General features: G+C 38.1%; 1 protein-coding gene across 2 annotated transcripts; it reads right to left on the reverse strand.

The window, feature by feature from the left end:
- Positions 1 to 378: 378 nt before the first annotated feature.
- Positions 379 to 17,965, reverse strand: LOC115413509 (RNA-binding protein 26-like). 2 transcript variants are annotated; one of them, XM_030126408.1, is made up of 22 exons: positions 17,516 to 17,965; positions 17,203 to 17,321; positions 16,984 to 17,102; positions 15,895 to 15,986; positions 15,545 to 15,816; positions 14,087 to 14,365; positions 13,715 to 13,957; positions 12,747 to 12,887; positions 12,500 to 12,640; positions 12,205 to 12,313; positions 11,932 to 12,091; positions 11,204 to 11,401; positions 10,328 to 10,426; positions 10,150 to 10,218; positions 9,937 to 10,035; positions 9,693 to 9,767; positions 7,520 to 7,687; positions 7,282 to 7,386; positions 5,327 to 5,530; positions 4,595 to 4,681; positions 4,381 to 4,494; positions 379 to 1,506 (listed from the first exon to the last, which is right to left on the reverse strand). In XM_030126408.1, the coding sequence occupies exons 1-22, from the start codon at positions 17,572 to 17,574 to the stop codon at positions 1,417 to 1,419; spliced, it is 3,042 nt and encodes a 1,013-aa protein (XP_029982268.1). In that variant the 5' UTR covers positions 17,575 to 17,965; the 3' UTR covers positions 379 to 1,416. The 2 variants fall into 2 exon arrangements, with proteins under 2 accessions (XP_029982268.1, XP_029982257.1); XM_030126397.1 differs by having other exon boundaries at positions 10,328 to 10,429.
- Between the last annotated feature and the right edge of the window lie 338 nt (positions 17,966 to 18,303).

Here is an 18,303-nt window from a genome sequence, read left to right on the forward strand (position 1 = left end):
AGAAAAAAATCTGACTCATTTTATTTGGAAATTGGAACCGATTTCATCAAAGGGTGAGCAGTTTTCTCCATAAAAATTACATCCCACAAGTTTTTGAAAATTTTTGACTATTTTAGATAATTTTATGACATTTCCTGGCATGGACATTTTAAAACCCTATGACTTTTCCAGGTTTTTCATGAAAGTTCAGACCCTGATAAAAGGCTGTAATAACAATATTTGTACTATTTCAAACAATCTTGAGTATCATTTAACTTAACATTAACTTTGGAATTCAACAGAAGTTCTCTGAAAACTATTTTTTAGGCAAAAAAAGAAATTTTAAACTTCAGATGCAGTTCAGAAAATGGAAAGAAACTTTATATCAGACCCAAAATGTTGCTATATTTTTCATACATGATAATTTATTTGTCAAGTACAAAATGAAACATTAAATACAACATTCAGTTCATAAAATCTTCAGATGCTGAAGGCTGTTGGAGATGGAGCAGCTGTGTCAGGATTCTGCAGACTCTGCTCCTGCAAAAAAATGAAAATCAAATATTTTAGCCATTATTACTCTTTCTATCAGTGACTGAACCTGCAGATTAGATTTACTGTCTCCAGTACAGAGTAAAGTGTATAAAGGAATGAATAAAGCATTTATTTCATGCCCTTACCTTCATATGGTATGTAAAAAGTTACCTTACCGACAAAAAAAAAAGTGTGGGTGTAAGGAGGAAGTTTGTTGGAAGTTTTGCTCTTTTGGTGAAGAGGAAGTTTTTTTGTTTTTTGAAATGGTCTTTTTTACACTCTTTTGGATTTTTTTTCTTTTTTCACTGCCAACATTTGTTTTCTATTTTTCTTTTTTTTGGTGTTTTGGCAGGATGTTATCAGACCATTTCAATTCTTTATTTCTTTTCTTTTTTTACACAATTCAAAGTAAAGCCAAGAACTGAGAAGCCAAGCATTTATACAAATAATTTCAACCCATACATAAAATATTTACACATGAGCATTAAACCAGTCAACCTAACACTATTCTGCAAAAGCTACAGTCTGTCATTCAATTTCAAATTACAACACAGGTTCTGTTTTCTTAAAACAAGTTAGCAAATGTGTCTTTAAGTGAACATTGTCACCTATCCCGACAAACTATTTGTGTTTTGTGAAAGAAAGAAAGGAGAAAAAAAAAAGGAAAGGGCACAGAACTACTTCTACATTAAGAGCATTAAAAAAAAAAATCACCATTGTTGTATCTGGTAAACATTAAAATTAATCTAACTTGCACATTGTTGCTATGCCAGTTACATATTTGAGAGGGAAAAAAAAAAAGTCCAGCAAAGAAGTGAAATACATCATAAACCGGCACTGAAATCTTGAAAAGTTAGTGGACAGCTGCACGTCCTCCACACCAGAGCAACCAGGAGCTGTTCTTCATCTTCGCCAGGATCGAGGCTCATTGTCATCATCCTCTTCATCGTCGTCTTGCAGTAATGCATCGTCACTCAGGGACTCGTCTGGGTACTAAAAATGAAAAACAGATGGAGAAAAAAGGGTCAGTGCTCTCTGTAGGTTGGGCTTAGGGCGCAGGCTTTACTACTTACTTTAATGTGTCAAATTACGTATTAACAGGTTGTAAATAAGAGCAACCCATAATAAACGATATAACCTGAGCAATAACTGCATACAAAAATTTGATTAATTATATATAAAACAATAAAACTAAAAAAATAGCTTCTCTAAAGAAATTTTTTGTATTCTAATGCACAGGTGTAAAACATATGGCCCATGGACCCAAACTGACCCGCCTAAGGGTCCAATTCGGCCCATGGAGTGAATTTGTAACATGCAGATATGATATGAAGATATTTATAACCATCTGAGTTCAGATTCCACATTCCTCCCAATTTGATCTCAAGTGGGTCGGGCCATTAAATTACAATCATAATAACAACTCCAAATGCTTGTCTTTGTTTTAGAGCAAAAAAGTAAAATTACGGGAAAAAAAGTTTACACACAAACTATCCATTCACAAAAAAATTGAGTATCCAGAAACATATATGAACCTGAAATGTCTTAAGAAAAGTGTAATTTTAACAATATTCTGCCTATTACTGAATGTTTTTTGTATTTGTAGATCCACTGTGATCTGTAAAGTGGAATACATGTGAAAACTAGAAGCACTCGGAGAGCGCAGACCTCCGCCAAGGCTGATCAGTGGCCCCCCCCCGTGGGCCCCCCCACCCCCGATCACCACCAAAATTTAATAATTTCTTCCTTATCCCATCTCCAACAAACCCTGAAAATTTCATCCAAATCTGTCCATAACTTTTTGAGTTATGTTGCACACTAACGGACAGACAAACAAACAAACAGACAGACAAACAAACAAACAAACCCTGGCAAAAACATAACCTCCTTGGCGGAGGTAATGATAAACTGAGGCGTAATATTGTTAAAATTGGGCTTATTTTTATCAAGAAATTTCATAGTTGCTGATGTTATTGGCATTTTTTTAAGGATAGTTTGTAGAAGTAAACATTTCCCTTAACGTAATTATACTTTTACACTCACTCAAGTTTAGAGCTGTCAATTTTTATAGGTTATTATTTTACTGGTGCGGCCCACTTCAGACCACATTGGGCTGTACGTGGGCCCTGAACTAAACGAGTTTGACACCTCTGTTCTAATGTTTATGAAAAAGTGAGGTAAAATACAATGTGCACATAATACATATGTACATTTACATTGATAAAGTAGGAAAGTCATAAAATCTGGAAATGTTACATATTTGTATTAAGTATTAAGTCCCAGTCTACCTACGGGTATGAATAAACCTGAACCTGAAAAAGTTAAAGGAGTAAATGTTCCCACTTTAAAACCTCTTCAACATAAACCAGAGGAAAATGTCAAACCGTGTGAAGATGCTGCTTGTTGGAATGTGTAATGGCTCCCTCTTGTGTTTTCTAAGGCTATGTTCACACTGCAGGTCTTGCTGCTCGAATCAAATTTTTTTGCTGAAATCTGATATATTTGCGTGGTTATTCACATTATAATTGAGATGCGACTGCCATCAGACTCATGTGTGAACAGTCTACAGTCCTGAAGTGACCCGCATGGTCAGACAAAGATGTGATGTCACACGCAGCGCACTGTGTTTACAGAAATACATATGGATCTTGCCGGATCCCACCTCCTCCAGAGCAGAAGTGTGACATCTGACACATTTCAGTGATTTAAACATCAGATGAAATGCTACAGGACTGTTCAGACTGAAGTCACATTGCAAAAAATCAGATATGTATCCAATTTAGGACCACATATGAAAATGGCCTGGGTTCAGACTGTCAAAAAAGGAAAAAAAAAAATCATATATGGGCAAAAAAAAGTCAGATTTGGGCCACTTTCACCTGCAGTGTGAACAGGTACACAGTAGGTTCATCTGAAGTCTCAACAGAGAACTTCTAAATCACCATTAAAGGCAGGTGTACAATGATTTTATGTCCAAGAGTTCACTATAACTAATAAGTATCAGAACCAGTTCTCTTTCTGAAAAGCTGAGTCAACCAGGTGTGTCGAGTTATCGTGGAATACATTGATTTGAAGAAAAATAGGACCAGTTGTAGGTGATTTGGGAAATTTATCCAGATGCCATTTATTATCGCCCAGTTCTGTGTATTTATTATATTACAGAAATAGCCGATTTTTTGGTCATATTCCAATCAGATCTGTAAAAAATTCAAATTCCAACTTGATATCATTGATACTTACTGATTTATTGTATTAATCCACTTCCTATCTGTTATAATGGGAAAATTTTTCAAAGTTGCACCAAATCCAGAATTAGATCCAGATCAAAATAATTTCAATACCTTGTGCTGACATCATCATACAGAAGCTGTATACCAAGTTTGAAGTCAATCAGAACAGTAGTTTCGGAGAAGAAGACGATTGAAATGTTTTCCCCATAAGAGCCCATGTTAAATTTTCTGTAAGTTCCCGGATCCAGAAGAAGATCCTGATCAGCATGTGGACATTATGTTTTGGTCATCTCCCCATCAGGGCTGGACTGTAGAAATTTACACTGGATATCATTTATATTTACTGAGTTATTGCATCGATCCACTTCCTATCTCTTATAATGGGGAAATTTTTCAAAGTCGCACCAAATCCAGAATCAGATCCGGATCCAAATAATTTCACAAACTTTTGTTGACATCATCATAAAGAAGCTGTATACCAAGTTTGAAGTCAATCGGAATTGTAGTTTCGGAGAAGACGACGATTGAAATTATTGTAACGGACGACGCCGACGGACGACGCATGACGACAATAGCTTATGGCCTGTTGGCCGGTAAGCTAAAAACTGTCAAAACAATGCAGTAAACGCCTACAAACCTCATCTTCCTCTGGTTCTGCCTCTTCAGCATCATTACTATTGAGGTTCATGACAGGCTTATGCCAAGCTAGGTGTAAACTCTGGTTGTTCAGCCTCATTCCATGAAGCGCTGCCTAGAAAAGTACATGAGAAAATGGCTGTGTTAAGTGTCAAAACAAAAACAAAGACATCTTTTAGTATTTTAATTTAACATTAAGGCCACTTTTTCCTCACCTGTTCGGCCTCTGCTCTGGTCTTGTAAGTGATGATTGCAGACAAGTTGTTTTCATTAATCTGGCAATCTTCTATCTCTCCAAATTGCTTCAAAATAGTGGACACAACATTTTGGTGACTTTAGTAGCAAACATGCATTAATTCTGTACAGACTATGGATGAAAAACAACATTAATACAAGTCCTCAACATTATACAAGAGACCCCCCAGTTTTAAGTGCCTCACTAGTTTGTGGTATTTGATTCTGCCGAGTTTATTTAATATTGGAGCTTAATTAACTGACAAACTTATAAATTATCAGGCTGTTTAAGATTACTAATGTGACTAAAAAGTGAAAGTCTGTAATATACACATTGTACTTTGGCAATTGCCAATTTAATACCAAGTAATGAATGAAATCAGATTTAACACTATGTATTACTGTGCAACTACATACACCAGAGGGCGCTGTTGGTTTTTGCCTGCCTTCTGTATATTAGTAATATGGAATTTAACATGCAGAGTGTGATATGGTGGTGGCAAATATAAAGTATGTATCATATACCATGACTGTCATCAGTTTTAATTGTATCAGTTACCTGAAATAGTGAATTTCATACATTTCTGGTTACACAGAGTAAATTATTAAATTGAGGTATACTGACCTGCTCACTCAACAAGTTGAAAATAGTCTTCACAGCTCTCACTGATCTCTAACCAATTATCAACTACAGTAGTTTAAAGGTTACTTACAGCAAAGTGTGGCAGTAGGTCTACGTGGTCCGCTTCACTGAATCCAGAAATCTCCAGAGCTCGCGGTCGATAGTCTACAACTGCATGCACTGGCACACCTCTTCCCCGCCCTCTGGTACCCCTGCCTCGGGCCCTGGGAGCTCCACGGCCCCGAGTGTGGACTCCCCGTCCTCGTCCTGGTGACAGGATTCCCCTTTTGGCCGCCTGAGAAGATAATCAAACAGGAAAAAAATACAGTTAGTGAAAAAATTAAATGGAAAAAAAAAAAAAAAAATCCAGAAATCCTACTGGGATATCATTAAGTGATCAAGACTGATAGTAACAAGCCATTAAACAAAGCTGAACCTCAGCTGCATGGATTTTTGCTCCAGGAGTAGCTGAAGTGTGCAGTCCCAAAGACTGGGTCATAAACCACAGGTTGGTAGAGGGCCATTTGGTCTCCAGATGAATTTGCTTTTAATGCATTTTAATAAAAACTTTCAAAAAGAAACCATGCTAAAATGAAACCCTGTTATGCGTCATTTATTTTTGCATTTATTTGCATTATTTTTCTTTCATTTAGAAAAAAGTATTAAGTATAGTAACATATTTAAAGTGTTTATATGTTTTTTCTGATGAGACAGGAACAATACAATGTGAATCCTGTTAAGTCCCTCTAAATGTATTCATTTGGGTTCTAAAGGTTTAACATGCATGTTGTCATGCAACACACGCAGTCAATACATAAGCTATGATTCATCATAAGTACAATACTGAGTAACAGTCCAAGACCAACACAAGGTTAGTCAGTTTATTAAAGTTATAATGACCACACATGTGCATTTCTCAGTTTCTGCATTAAGATACATTTCTAGATATGGGGTCAGAGGTCACACTAAAAAGTGACATCCAGTCATACAACACTATGCCCCTTCAGCTCACTGATACCCTACCTACCCAGGGATTAAATTTGAGTCTCAACTTTCAATCTTTTCAAAAGCGTTTCAAAATCTCATAAAAACAATGCAAAAAGTGGAAGAAAGCACATGTAAAGAACATGTGTGTGAAATTTGAAAAGAATCGGGTGAATAGTGTCTGACAAATTGGTTGAACCAAAGTCTTGGACTGATGGACGGAATTCCAGGTATATCTGTATACGTATAATAAATATGTATGTATCTGGAAATATGTATATATAATAATTATTAAATGTATAATAAATACTGTATATGTATAATAATTAATGTATTACATGAACATACAATACATATGTGTGTCCATTTCGACTCAGCAAAAATAACAAAGCTAGAGGTGGAAGTACACACTTTTGCAGCTGTATTTCTCTTCAAATGTCTGGTTTATGCATTCAAGATGCAAAAATGCTCATGATAGTCCATATTTTATGCAAGAATTTGTTCTTTTCATGATTTGTAGTGACGACTTGTGATTTGTGTCACATTGGTTTGTCATTTTTAAAAAGTGGGTCCCCCAAAGAAATATAGTATAAAAGTCAACTGTCATAAATATGAAAGACTGTTAAGAGAAAATGACATGATGTATTAATGCTTGGGTAAAATATTAATTTCTGAACTCCTCATAGGTAAAACATGAGACTAATTTACTGTTCAAAATGAATCTAAACTTCTACCTAATTAAGGTCTGAAAATGTTGCATGTTTTTTCTTTTGCTAGTTATCATTTTCTGCAGTAATGACAATATTTCTATCCTGAGTTTGGGAGAAACCTTTGTCTGCAGTTCCTAGACTAAAAACAAAATATTCAAACATATACCTATAAATAATAAAACCACTTCAATATAACTTCCAGAGTTGTATATTAGTAATATCTCTCATCAAACAGAATTCTTTTGTTATGCTATGACTATAATGACTCTGTCCCGGAGTGACAACCATGCAAACATTTATCCAATTACAATCTCAGAAAGAGAGTATTCTTTCCTCAACATAAAGTTTCTACCTCAATTTGAAGCTGTGTGTACTTGATCTTCAACATAGCCGTATCCTCTCCAGCCTGAGTCTTCTTATACAAGTCCAACTCGGCATCCAGCAGCTCCTTCTGGGCCTGAACAAATTAATACAGACTTAATCACACTTCAAACAAGAAGCAGAGAGTCAAAGGCAACTATGCAGGGAAAAACTGTCAAAACAGTCATCTTTGTGCATGTATAACAGATAGAGCTGAAATAATGTACTACCTGGGCTTTGCTCTTGACTGTCCGGAGTAGATTGTTGCTGCCTGAGATTCCCTTTATCTCCTCCTGTAGTTTGGTGATGCTCTTTGTCAAGGTGCCAAGAGTTTCCATGATCTTGGCTTTATCCTCAGCTTTCATTGTTTTGTTCTTTTCAAGTTTGGATATCAGGAGCTGTGGAAGAATAGCAAAGAATTTAGAGAACGTCATAACTGCCAAGATAAAAAAAATAAATCATTGTAAAACAACAGGGAGTGGGATATAAGGAGAAAGACTGAGCCAGTGTAAGAATTCAAAATATGGGGGGGGGAATCAAATCACACAATAAATGACTCACAGTTCCCACTCAGTCTTCACTCCCAAATCTAAACACAGGGACCACTGACAGACTTGCTTAGGAATTCCAGCCTCTCACAGTGCACAACTAACACCTCAGACCTCTATTGTAACTCCATGTTTAACTTTGATATAATAGGCATCCTGTAAAGCTCCATCAAAATGTAAACCACCTCCTCTGGTCAGAATATACCACTGAACCTCTGTAACCAACCTCAGTGTGCAACTGGACCCACACCTAACATCCAAAAACCACATCAAACATCTGTTAAAACATGTTTTTTCAATCTTAAGATCATCTCAGAGCTCTGCCCTTCCCTCACTGCTACAGATGCAGAGAAGCACGTCTACGCCATTGTTTCCTCGATGCTTGACTACTGTAACGCCCTTCTCTATGGGATCCCCAGGAAACAGCTCTAAAACTGCAATTCATTCAAAACAGTGCTACCAGAGTCTTAACAACAGTCCACAAATGGGGAAAAAAACCATCACGCCAATTTTCCATCACTTCCAGAACTGAATACAAGACTGCTCTCATCACCAACCAATGGGTCTATAGAAATGCCCCCGACTACCTGCCTAAAAGGGTACCTGTAGTGAATTTTCATTGCTACCTATTTCAAAAGATCACATACAATATTAGCGGTTCCATCAGGTAACTCATGTTGTCAAGTACGTGCAAGTACTAAGTCACTGCTCCATCAGTCAGGCATGGTCAGAGACATGTTCCATCCTTCACAGGCTGTTCCAGTAACAGCAGAGATGAAGCCTCATTGTTTTGTCCGATTACCTGGGCTGTGATGGACTGGTCACTGACCCCGTGCAGCAGACACCAGTATGAAAAGACATTTTATCTGCCAGTGCTGGGTCATGTCTCTAAGACAATGGCAGAATGCCAAGCTTACAGCTGCACAAACTCGTGCTTTTCACTCCATCTCACTCACTGATTGCTGGTTGTTTACTTACACTGGTCTCCTGGAAACAACGATGGTAGGTCACTTCCAGTCGGCAATGTCTGCTCCCCATAGGTTCTGGTGCATTTATGGTGACTTTTTTTTTTTTTTTTTTTACAGAATTTGCATCTATCTTGCTTATATTACACAAAACACAATTAATGTCGTACGCATGACTAGTACAGGTAGATCTTAAGGACATGTGACCAGTACAGGTACACTTTAAGGAGCTCCTCACCCCTCATACATCCACCCCATACCTCCAGCCCAACAGCACTAACCTCCTCAAGACAGTCCTAAATGCAGTCCATTGTTACCCCACCCCCTACAGGGGAGGCAAAGGGTATTGTTTTTGGTTCCATTTCTTTGTTTGTTTCTTTTTTAACACTCTAGCAGCCAAACTTGAATCCATACCAAATTGGGTTAATAGGTTGCCAGTGACCCAGAATAGATCTGATTACATTTTGGGAACAGTAGGTTAAAGTTAAAATTTTTTATGAATTTTTTAAATCTTTTGTTTCCCCCAAAATTTCAAATGTCTGTAGCAGGAAAACTATTGGTTGAATTCATACCAAATTGGGTTTATAGATTGCCAGTGACCCAGAATACATGTGGTTACATTTTGGAAAAAGGTGGTCAAAGTTCAAATGTTTTATGAATTTTTAAAATCTTATTGCTTCTCCAATTTACTTATAATGGGCTAAATTTCAAATGTCTACAAAAACATCAATTTTGTTTCAATTTACTTCAAACTTGGCACATATATAGAGGCAACTGATATGCTGACATAAGCACACATATAGACATGATGACATCAACTGGATTGATGCCAAAATAGGCCACAATACATGCAAGGGGTGGGGTTTATTGTGCCTGGCACCACTTGTTACCTTTTGTGTCTCAATATGTTTCTCCAGAATTTCCTGCTTCTTCTTCCTCACGTCCTGCTGTAGTCTTAGAGCTTCCTGTGAGAAGAATTATAGCCATGACATGATCAGATACTACTTTTGATTTTTAAGTGTGAAAATTCAAACTAAGAGGCTGCCAGCTATTGCATCATTCCTTTGACATTTTTTACCAGATAAACTCTGTCCTTGCTTCTTTTTAATCCCATTCCTGCTGCATTTTTCTCACCTGTTTCTTCTTCAGGGCGTCCTCTGTGGTTTTCTGTGCTGCTTTCAAAGCAACAGGATTGTATACAGTCTTTGTGAGTCCCATGGAGGTAGAAAAAACCTTCAAAGGAGATAAGTGCAAAGACGTAAAATGACTTTGACCATATGAGCAAAGGGGGAAATAAAAGATGTGTACATACAATAAAGACAGTCAAACACATGAGCAACCACCCACCTTCTCAACAGGAGCTGCTGGTTTGGCTGAGAAACCCAAACGGTCTTTCACCGACACTTTTGAAGGATTCTATATCAGTGGCAGAAAAAAAAGGGCTTTATACATACATTCTGCAGATTTTGACGCATAAATGGGAGAAAGCACAGCTTTACGTGGCCCCCTATTCACCCACACACACCTGAGAGGCTACACTGGAATCTTGGGAAGGTTCGGAGTTCACAGTGAGCAGGGGTCCGAGGCGGTCTTTCACAGACTGTTTAAGAGATGTGGCTGAGGGCTGCTGAACATCAAAGCATATATAAATGTAAACTACATGTTCACTACATTATTAGTGGTTGTCTTAGAAAAGGCAGTGTGACAACTCCGATATTTCCATTCTAATTTTCTTGTCATTAAGTGCTTCTAGTGCATGTGCAACCTCTACTTCAGTTACTGGCATACTGCATCTTCTAGAATAGATACTGTACTGTCAAGACCAAAGACTTGGAACAAGACAAAAACATTTTTTGCAGTTTCAGGATGAAGTTGCAGCAGCATGAACAAGCCCACCTCATCTAAACTCAATTTCACTGATGGTTCTCCGCTTAATACAAGTGACATCAACTCCTCTAAATGGAAATAATTCACCATTTTGTCAATACTGAAAATACAACTCACTATCTCACCAACTTGCGTTGGTGTAAGAAGGCAAGTTTTCCGAAAGTTGTAGACTGGTGTTTTCTAAGTAGTTGCAAATTTTCTGTTTGTTTCCTTATGAATATTTGGTCTTTGGCTTTACAGTCAACTGTGGCAGCCATACATCGAGAAGCCCAGATAGTAGAGAAAAGTCTACCTCTTTTGCCGTTTCCTCAAAATGAATGCCCCTAAATTAAGTCTCTGAAATTACTGGGACTAGCATCACAATCTATTAATTTTCCATGTGTTGCACTAAAAATATCAACAACATACTATGTAATCTAGAATTTTAGATAGGTCATGTAATTTTTTTGTGGAAATACTATGAAGATATTATACAGCTATACTATGCTACAAAAGTAGTTAAATTAAATTTTACCATGGCTGGATGTGGCTGCTGCTGTGAGTGCGACTGGCTCTGGCCCTGACCGTGACCTTCAGCTCCATCCTCACGAAACCAGTGCACCCTGATGAAGCGGTTGTTAAGAACTGCCTCGGTGCTTTGCATAGCCCGCTTGGCCTCGTCTGGAGAAGCAAACTGGATGAGTGCCCCCTCTGGGTCATTCTGATAGGCCACCTGTTAAACAAAAATTTAAGCGATACTTGTGAGCTTGCATTGACAATTGCGTGTCAGATAAATAATGTTAGCTGCATTGTTCATCTGAACGCTACCTCAACTTTTAACGATAAAGCATTATTATTATTGTCATCATCATCATCAAAAGTGCAGGGTAGGCTTTAAGCTCCCATGTGTTGTTTGACATCACCTTAATATAACTGACTCTGTTTGCCATCATTGCTAACATGCATTAGGTTCCAGAAAAAAAAAAAAAAAAAAAATCACAATTTGGTTAAAGATATTATTGCAAACTAGTGAATAATACTGGTGTTTTCAATTGCAATAAACAAGTGGTTTCTACTTGCTTCATCAGAATATATTCTACTGGCATTGACAAATCTGTCTCTAATGACACTACCACGTGTTTCTCTGATGCAAGATTATGTACTGCCTCTATATCAATTATATACTGCACTGGATTTAATTTCATACATTAAGAAAATGTACACCATCAAACTGAGTTCTCTTCCTAGTAGACAGACACTGACCTGTAGATTAACGATGGTGCCAAACTTGCTGAAATGTTCATTGAGTTTGCTGATGTTGTTGAGCTCGGGGGGAATTTGCCGAACCAGCAGCTTGGCGTTTAGGGAGTTGAATGGGGCTCTCTTGTGGTAGCCCTGGTGGTTGGGTTTGTTAAAGTTGGGTCTAAGCATAAAAGGGAAAGAGAAATGAAACCGGAAACACATGACCAGCTTACTTCAGCCTATTGTTGCTGAAAAAGCACAATGTTGAAAAGGCACCAGGTATGCCTTTCTTACTTCTCAAACCAAGGCTTCTTGGAATGGATGCCTCCATCGTGGGAGATAGCCGATCTCTTTCTTGAGTCGGATTCCATAACAATCCTCATACTGTTATTTGGGATTTTATCTGGTGAAGGAAAAACACTGGCAGCTTAATTTCAGAATACAACTAACTACATCACACACACCATTAAACACATACACAGCTGCATGTGATAGATACAAAAACATGGCATTCAAAAGTTCCATCCTGCTTAGTACTTAGTATTTGTATCCAGCAAAGTTTCAGTCCTTTACTTTTAGTGAACAATACCTCTCTGTGGCTGGTCCACCTCTCCCATGGTCAGGCCAATCAGGTTGGGTCTCTGCGCATTAACCCTGTGGCGATAGACAGGCCTGGAGGAACTGGTGATGCTGGGAGCCTCAGGATTGTACACATCTGTCTCATAAGTGTCTGATGAGCAGAAGAGGGATACACTTGTACAAAAGCACTGGAGCCATTTTTGTCACAATCATTTAGGTTGACAGAATGTAAATGACGTCAAACACACAATCCATACCAGAGGTGAAGAGTGGTGCAGAGGCCTGGGGGAGTGAGGAGCGCATCCCAGAAGTGACAATAGTGGGAACAGAGCTGGTGATGGAATTGGGAGGAGCATCCATGCCTGCTGGCTGCAGTGGAGGAAGTGGAGGCGGCGGGCCTGGGTCAGACAGAAAACAAAAACTTTAAAGAAGAAAGTTCAAACAAAAAGTACCACATCGGGTCAAACAAATTCTATAAATTAATGTTAGATTGATTATTTTTCACACCAGGTAGCCAAGTCCTTTTCCCTCTTCACGTTTTTTTTTTTTGGTTGTTTAGAGAATAACCATTTTCAAACACGCTGATTCATTTCCATGGCACTATTTCTAATAACTCACCAACACCAGTGCTTAATGAATGAAATGAACTAAAAATACTGTTTTGCATCACCAGCTTTCTTATAAAAGAACTTTTTGGTAGCATCAGCTGAAAGTCCTCATACCATGAACAGTACTCTATTTACTGTGTATCAACAAATCTCTCTTAAAGGATAGTGTGTTCTTTTGTTGAATATATTGCCTTTTCTTACTCAAACAAATCTCAGAATAAATAGCTTCATGTTACCGTACAGAGCAGGTAAAATCCAGTTGAAAAAGAATTGCAGTATATCCAACTTTATCCACAAGTCACACTATGTCAATACTGTCGCAGTAGCAGATAAGGGATTAGTCATGACTCAGTTTAGCAATGTGGCTCCCCCACAACAGAGATGAGCAACCTTCATGTCATTTGGCAAGTCACCCACCATCATTTTGTTCTTTGGAATCTTTATTTCTTCTTTAGTTTGCTGATTAACATTACTGTATTGCTTTTATTTTGTTACTACCCTGGACTACCTGTTTTACAACTTGATACACTAAATGCTTACACTACAATACACTTACAACATTTCCCATTTGTAAGTGTAATTTTATTACTAGGTTCATGTTTCATTCGGAATCCTACCTGCAACAGGGGGAAGGCTAGGTGGAAGAGCACCTGGGAGGGGCACAGGAGGCCTCAGATTCACAGGTGGGGGGTTCATGAGTGGTGGTGGGGGTGGGAGTCCTGGTGGCGGTGGGGGGTCCACACCCGGAATAGGTGGAGGTTGAAAAGGAAGCATATTTGGCAAATTGACATCCTCCACTACAACAGGGTCACTTCCATGGTCGAATGGACACATGTCCCCTCGCATGCAAAAGCCTTTCTCTGCAAAAAAAAACACATACAATGTTGAAAAAAAAAAACAAAAAAAACTATTGGTGTATTTAAAATGTCATTTCCTTTCGATGTAAGCTTTAAAGTGCCTATTAAAAGATTTTACCCAACTTTCCTTACCATCATAGTCACGGCATCGTTTTCTTTGTTGTGGAGGTGGTCCCCTACTAAAAGGGCCGCGGTCCACCGGGTGATCAGGCCGAAAGTCTGACCAGCTCTCAGTAGTATTGTTGCTATGGTGATGTGTTGGGGCGATGACTGTAATGGTGCTGCTAAGTGTTGGCACAGGAAAGTGGGATGTGGTTGCAGTTGAAACCAGGGCGGCTGGCGTATATCCATCCCCACTCTCTGATCTGTCAACTCGATCATGATCATACTTCAACTTTCCAGAATCTCGTTCTGAAAAGATACAAGAAAATAAACAGAAATATTACTGGATTTTTAAGGGATAAGCAGAAGCAACTTTCTCCGTCTCTGTTGTTTGTTAAAGCCATGGGAGACTTTCGTCACCAATTTTTCATCAGATCTGTAAAACCCCAGTCATAGCCTAAGTATCACAAATCCACAAGTCTTTCTGTGATTACTCACCTGAACCTCTTCCCTCATGATGAACAACTTCGCAGTGCCACCCACCATAAACAAACCATGTGTTTACAAACAAAGCCAGGAGTTAACTCAGGGATTTTCGGAATTTTGGCGCAACATGCATTGTGGGAAGCGAAGGTTCGCGCAGCCACCTGACAGTGGCAGGAGGGAAGCGGCGTTCCAGCTGTTTCCGTGTCGTGTTTCTTGTAGCTGCTGCTGCCAGGCGGAGCCCCACTTCCCTCCAGCTGTTTCCGCATCGTATTTGTTGCAGTCATATAATATCATGTGGTTGCGCCGCCGCTACCAGGCAGCTGCGCAAACCTCCACTTCCCACAATGCTTGTCGCGACAAAATTCCTAAGATGCCCGAGTTAACTCCTGGCTCTGTTTATAAACACATGGTTTGTTTATGGTGGGCGGCACTTCGAAATTGTTCATCGTGAGGGAGGAGGTTCAGGTGAGTAACCACAGATAGATTCTTGATACTTAGGCTATGACTGGGGTTTAACAGATTTGATGAAAAATTGGTGACAAAAGTCTCCCACGGCTCTAAGTAACCCCGAAAATGTTAAATGTACTTTTTCATGTCTTGCACTACATTTCATGTATAGACCAGTATTGTGCCCAACAGTAGCCACATTTCCACCAAATGTCAAAAACAGAAAATATGCATAATTTTAATCAGACAATTGTTATATATTTGTCTCCTCATCAGTCCGCATGATTTGTTGCAACTACTAGCCATCTTGTAGCATTTTATGAGAATATTCAAGAGGATCTTCAGGGTCAGTCAGCTGGACAATCATGCACTAAATACTATTGATACACTCCACAATTTAATGAAAAGAAGTCTTTCAATTACAATACTATGAACATTTATTCATTAAAAAAAAAAAAATCTGACAAAATGCATCAGTATAAGAGGACACAAAACAAATTTGTTGACAGAATATGCAGTTGATAATCATTTTCATTCCTCTAGTCAGGTTCTTACCTCTACTCCTGCTTCTGGAACGAGTTCTGCTGTGGGACCTGCTCCTAGTGCGATCTCTATCCCTATCTCTGTCCCTATCTCTTTCTCGGTCCCTGTCCCTTTCTCGATCTCGGATGCGGTCCTTGCTCCAACTCCGGCTACGACTGCGACTGTAACTGCGACTGCGTCCTCTCCTGCGATTGTAGCGATCACGGTAGGAATCTCTCCTTGGTGGATTCCGGTCATAATCTCGCTTCCTGGAACGGTCATCCCTCTTGCGGTCATCTCCTCTCCTAAACATTTGGGTAAATATGAGTATTAGTGCGAAATTATTAGATTAGAGAGGAAAACTTAAGGGCAGATACACATACCTGCTATCTCTGCTGTAGCGAGAGCTAGATTGTGGAGGACTGTGATTCACTCTGCGAGAAAATTTTTTCTCCCTTTCCTCTTCCCGATTTGTCTGTACAGCAAAAACATTCGGGTTAATTAAAACTAAGGACTGACATTTGACATCACATAAACTTAAAGTATTGGCAAATAAAACTTTAAGTCCATACACTACAGTAGGGCCAGATCAAGCGAAAATGAACATCAGTGTCAAAAATTAAAGTTTCACCTATCATTTCTAAAATAGGCTCAATTTTTAGCTGAAGAACTATATTTTATGGAACTGCTTACAAAATTTCAGTATCACTTGTAGAAAAAAGATATAACTGATGTATGTACTTATGTAAACTTATGTAAAGTAATACTTCTGACATATATGTAAAAGCACTATTAACTTTAATAATAATATTTTTTCTTGTTTGTATTAGTGAATAGTCTGTGAATCTTTAAGAACTAATTATTCAACAGTACAAAAATATAGAAAGGTTACGTACAATCCAATTATTTGTAAAAAAAAAAAAATATAAATAAATAAATAAATAAATGCTCTGCTATTAGCTCTGTATCACTTCAGTTGTAATATGCATGTTAAATAAAAGTTAATTAGCATATTTGCAGTGTTTTCATTCCAGCAGTCTTATTCTGACTACTGAATAAAGTGACAAACTGCTGTCCCTGTGTCACAACATTTTCATGTTCATACAAACTTATCATTTAAACATTTTTATTCAATAGTTTTCACAACTGTAGTTTAACATCACAGCTAAAGCCCTGTTTCATTTAGTGTCAATTTCTTATGAGAACAGCATGTTTTGTACATTTGCGTAAAGTGAAAAAAATGTTCATTTTGAGTCCCTGTGTCACACAGCAGTAATTTAAGTATTTTTACCTCAAATTTTTTTTTCTGTAAATTGTAAAGTGTCATGTGAAAGTACTTACTGAGACCTATTCACACATGTATTCAACATGGAAAAAGTTATTCAGTTTTCAATACTGAGGTTAATGAACATGAAATGTGTCCCAGTGTCACCACTTCATTTGGCCCAGTAATGACATTACTGGCAGATTACCTCGTCTTTTTTCTGTTCATCTTTCTCAACTTTTATCAGTAAAGCTGGTTGCTCTGTCTGGGGGAGGTAGTTTTTGTTATTAATAGCTTCAAAGAGCTTATCCACAAATTGCTGGGTCTCTGAAAAATAGCAAAAGAAAGAAAATTATTCAAGTGCCATGAGAAAATGAACCATCAAAAGTAACCTAAATTTAAGGTGAATATTTAGTGAATTTAGTACCTTTCTGGAGAAATACGTCCAACTGGTCGATACAAAGGGCTTTAAGTTCCTTTTCAGTTTTATCTTTTTTCACCAATGCAACGACATACTTTGCGAGTGCAGAGGGATCTGCATCACAGCTGTGAATGTAAAGAAGTCCGTAAAAATTACACCAAGGCAGTTAATGTTTATACAGCAATCCGAGAGACGCACGGGCACGTTCTATGTTTAAAAGAAACAATTCGCGTCGATAGCGATATCTAAGTCTAACCTAGAATGGCAAGTCAATTTTAGAAAGCAACTGTGTGGCTAACAGCTTAGCAGCGTTACTTACATGGGCTCGAGGGTTTCAGACAGCCATGTTTTCAAGGCATCGAGGTTTTCAATGAACATTTTAGATCCAACCGAATGTTCTCTCCACCACGGCCAGAGTTAACGTTATCTACGGTAACGTAACTTGAGTGTCTAGAATGATAGCCGACATTAGCTAGTGACACTAACCACTTCAGTAAAGGTAAAAGCTGCGATAGCTCAACCGCGTTTACGTTGGTTAGCAAGTGTAAGCTAGCATACGTCTTTACAGGCCTTTAAACGTGTTGTACAATTACTCTAATATCGTTCAGTGAATAGTTTATGAAAGCAGAAGAGGGCTTAATATTTGCCAAACGTTCATATGACCAATTCTGGGAGATGTAGAGTATATTTATCCAGTACATTTAAGGACCATCTACTCTCAATTTCCCACTGTAGCTCCTCACACACTAGCTAATGTGCCATGGCGAATATTTACTTCCGCTTGTGATCTCGTCAGCGAAATATCGCGAGGATGTATCTTCTATGAAATCACAAGGGCATAAAACGAGCTAAAAACATTAGTCTGTATTAAAAACACATTAGTTATTCTTATTTTTAAAAAGTTTAAAAGCAGACACAGACAGACATAGATAGATAGATAGATAGATAGATAGATAGATAGATAGATAGATAGATAGATAGATAGATAGATAGATAGATAGATAGATAGATAGATAGATAGATAGATAGATAGATAGATCAGAGTGGTAAAGAGGGTGCTCATCAGCAAAGTAACTTTTTCTTCATTTTTCTCTGTTTTGACATAAT

Source organism: Sphaeramia orbicularis, chromosome 3 (assembly GCF_902148855.1).
Source record: "Sphaeramia orbicularis chromosome 3, fSphaOr1.1, whole genome shotgun sequence".
NCBI classification, from domain to species: Eukaryota; Metazoa; Chordata; class Actinopteri; order Kurtiformes; family Apogonidae; genus Sphaeramia; species Sphaeramia orbicularis.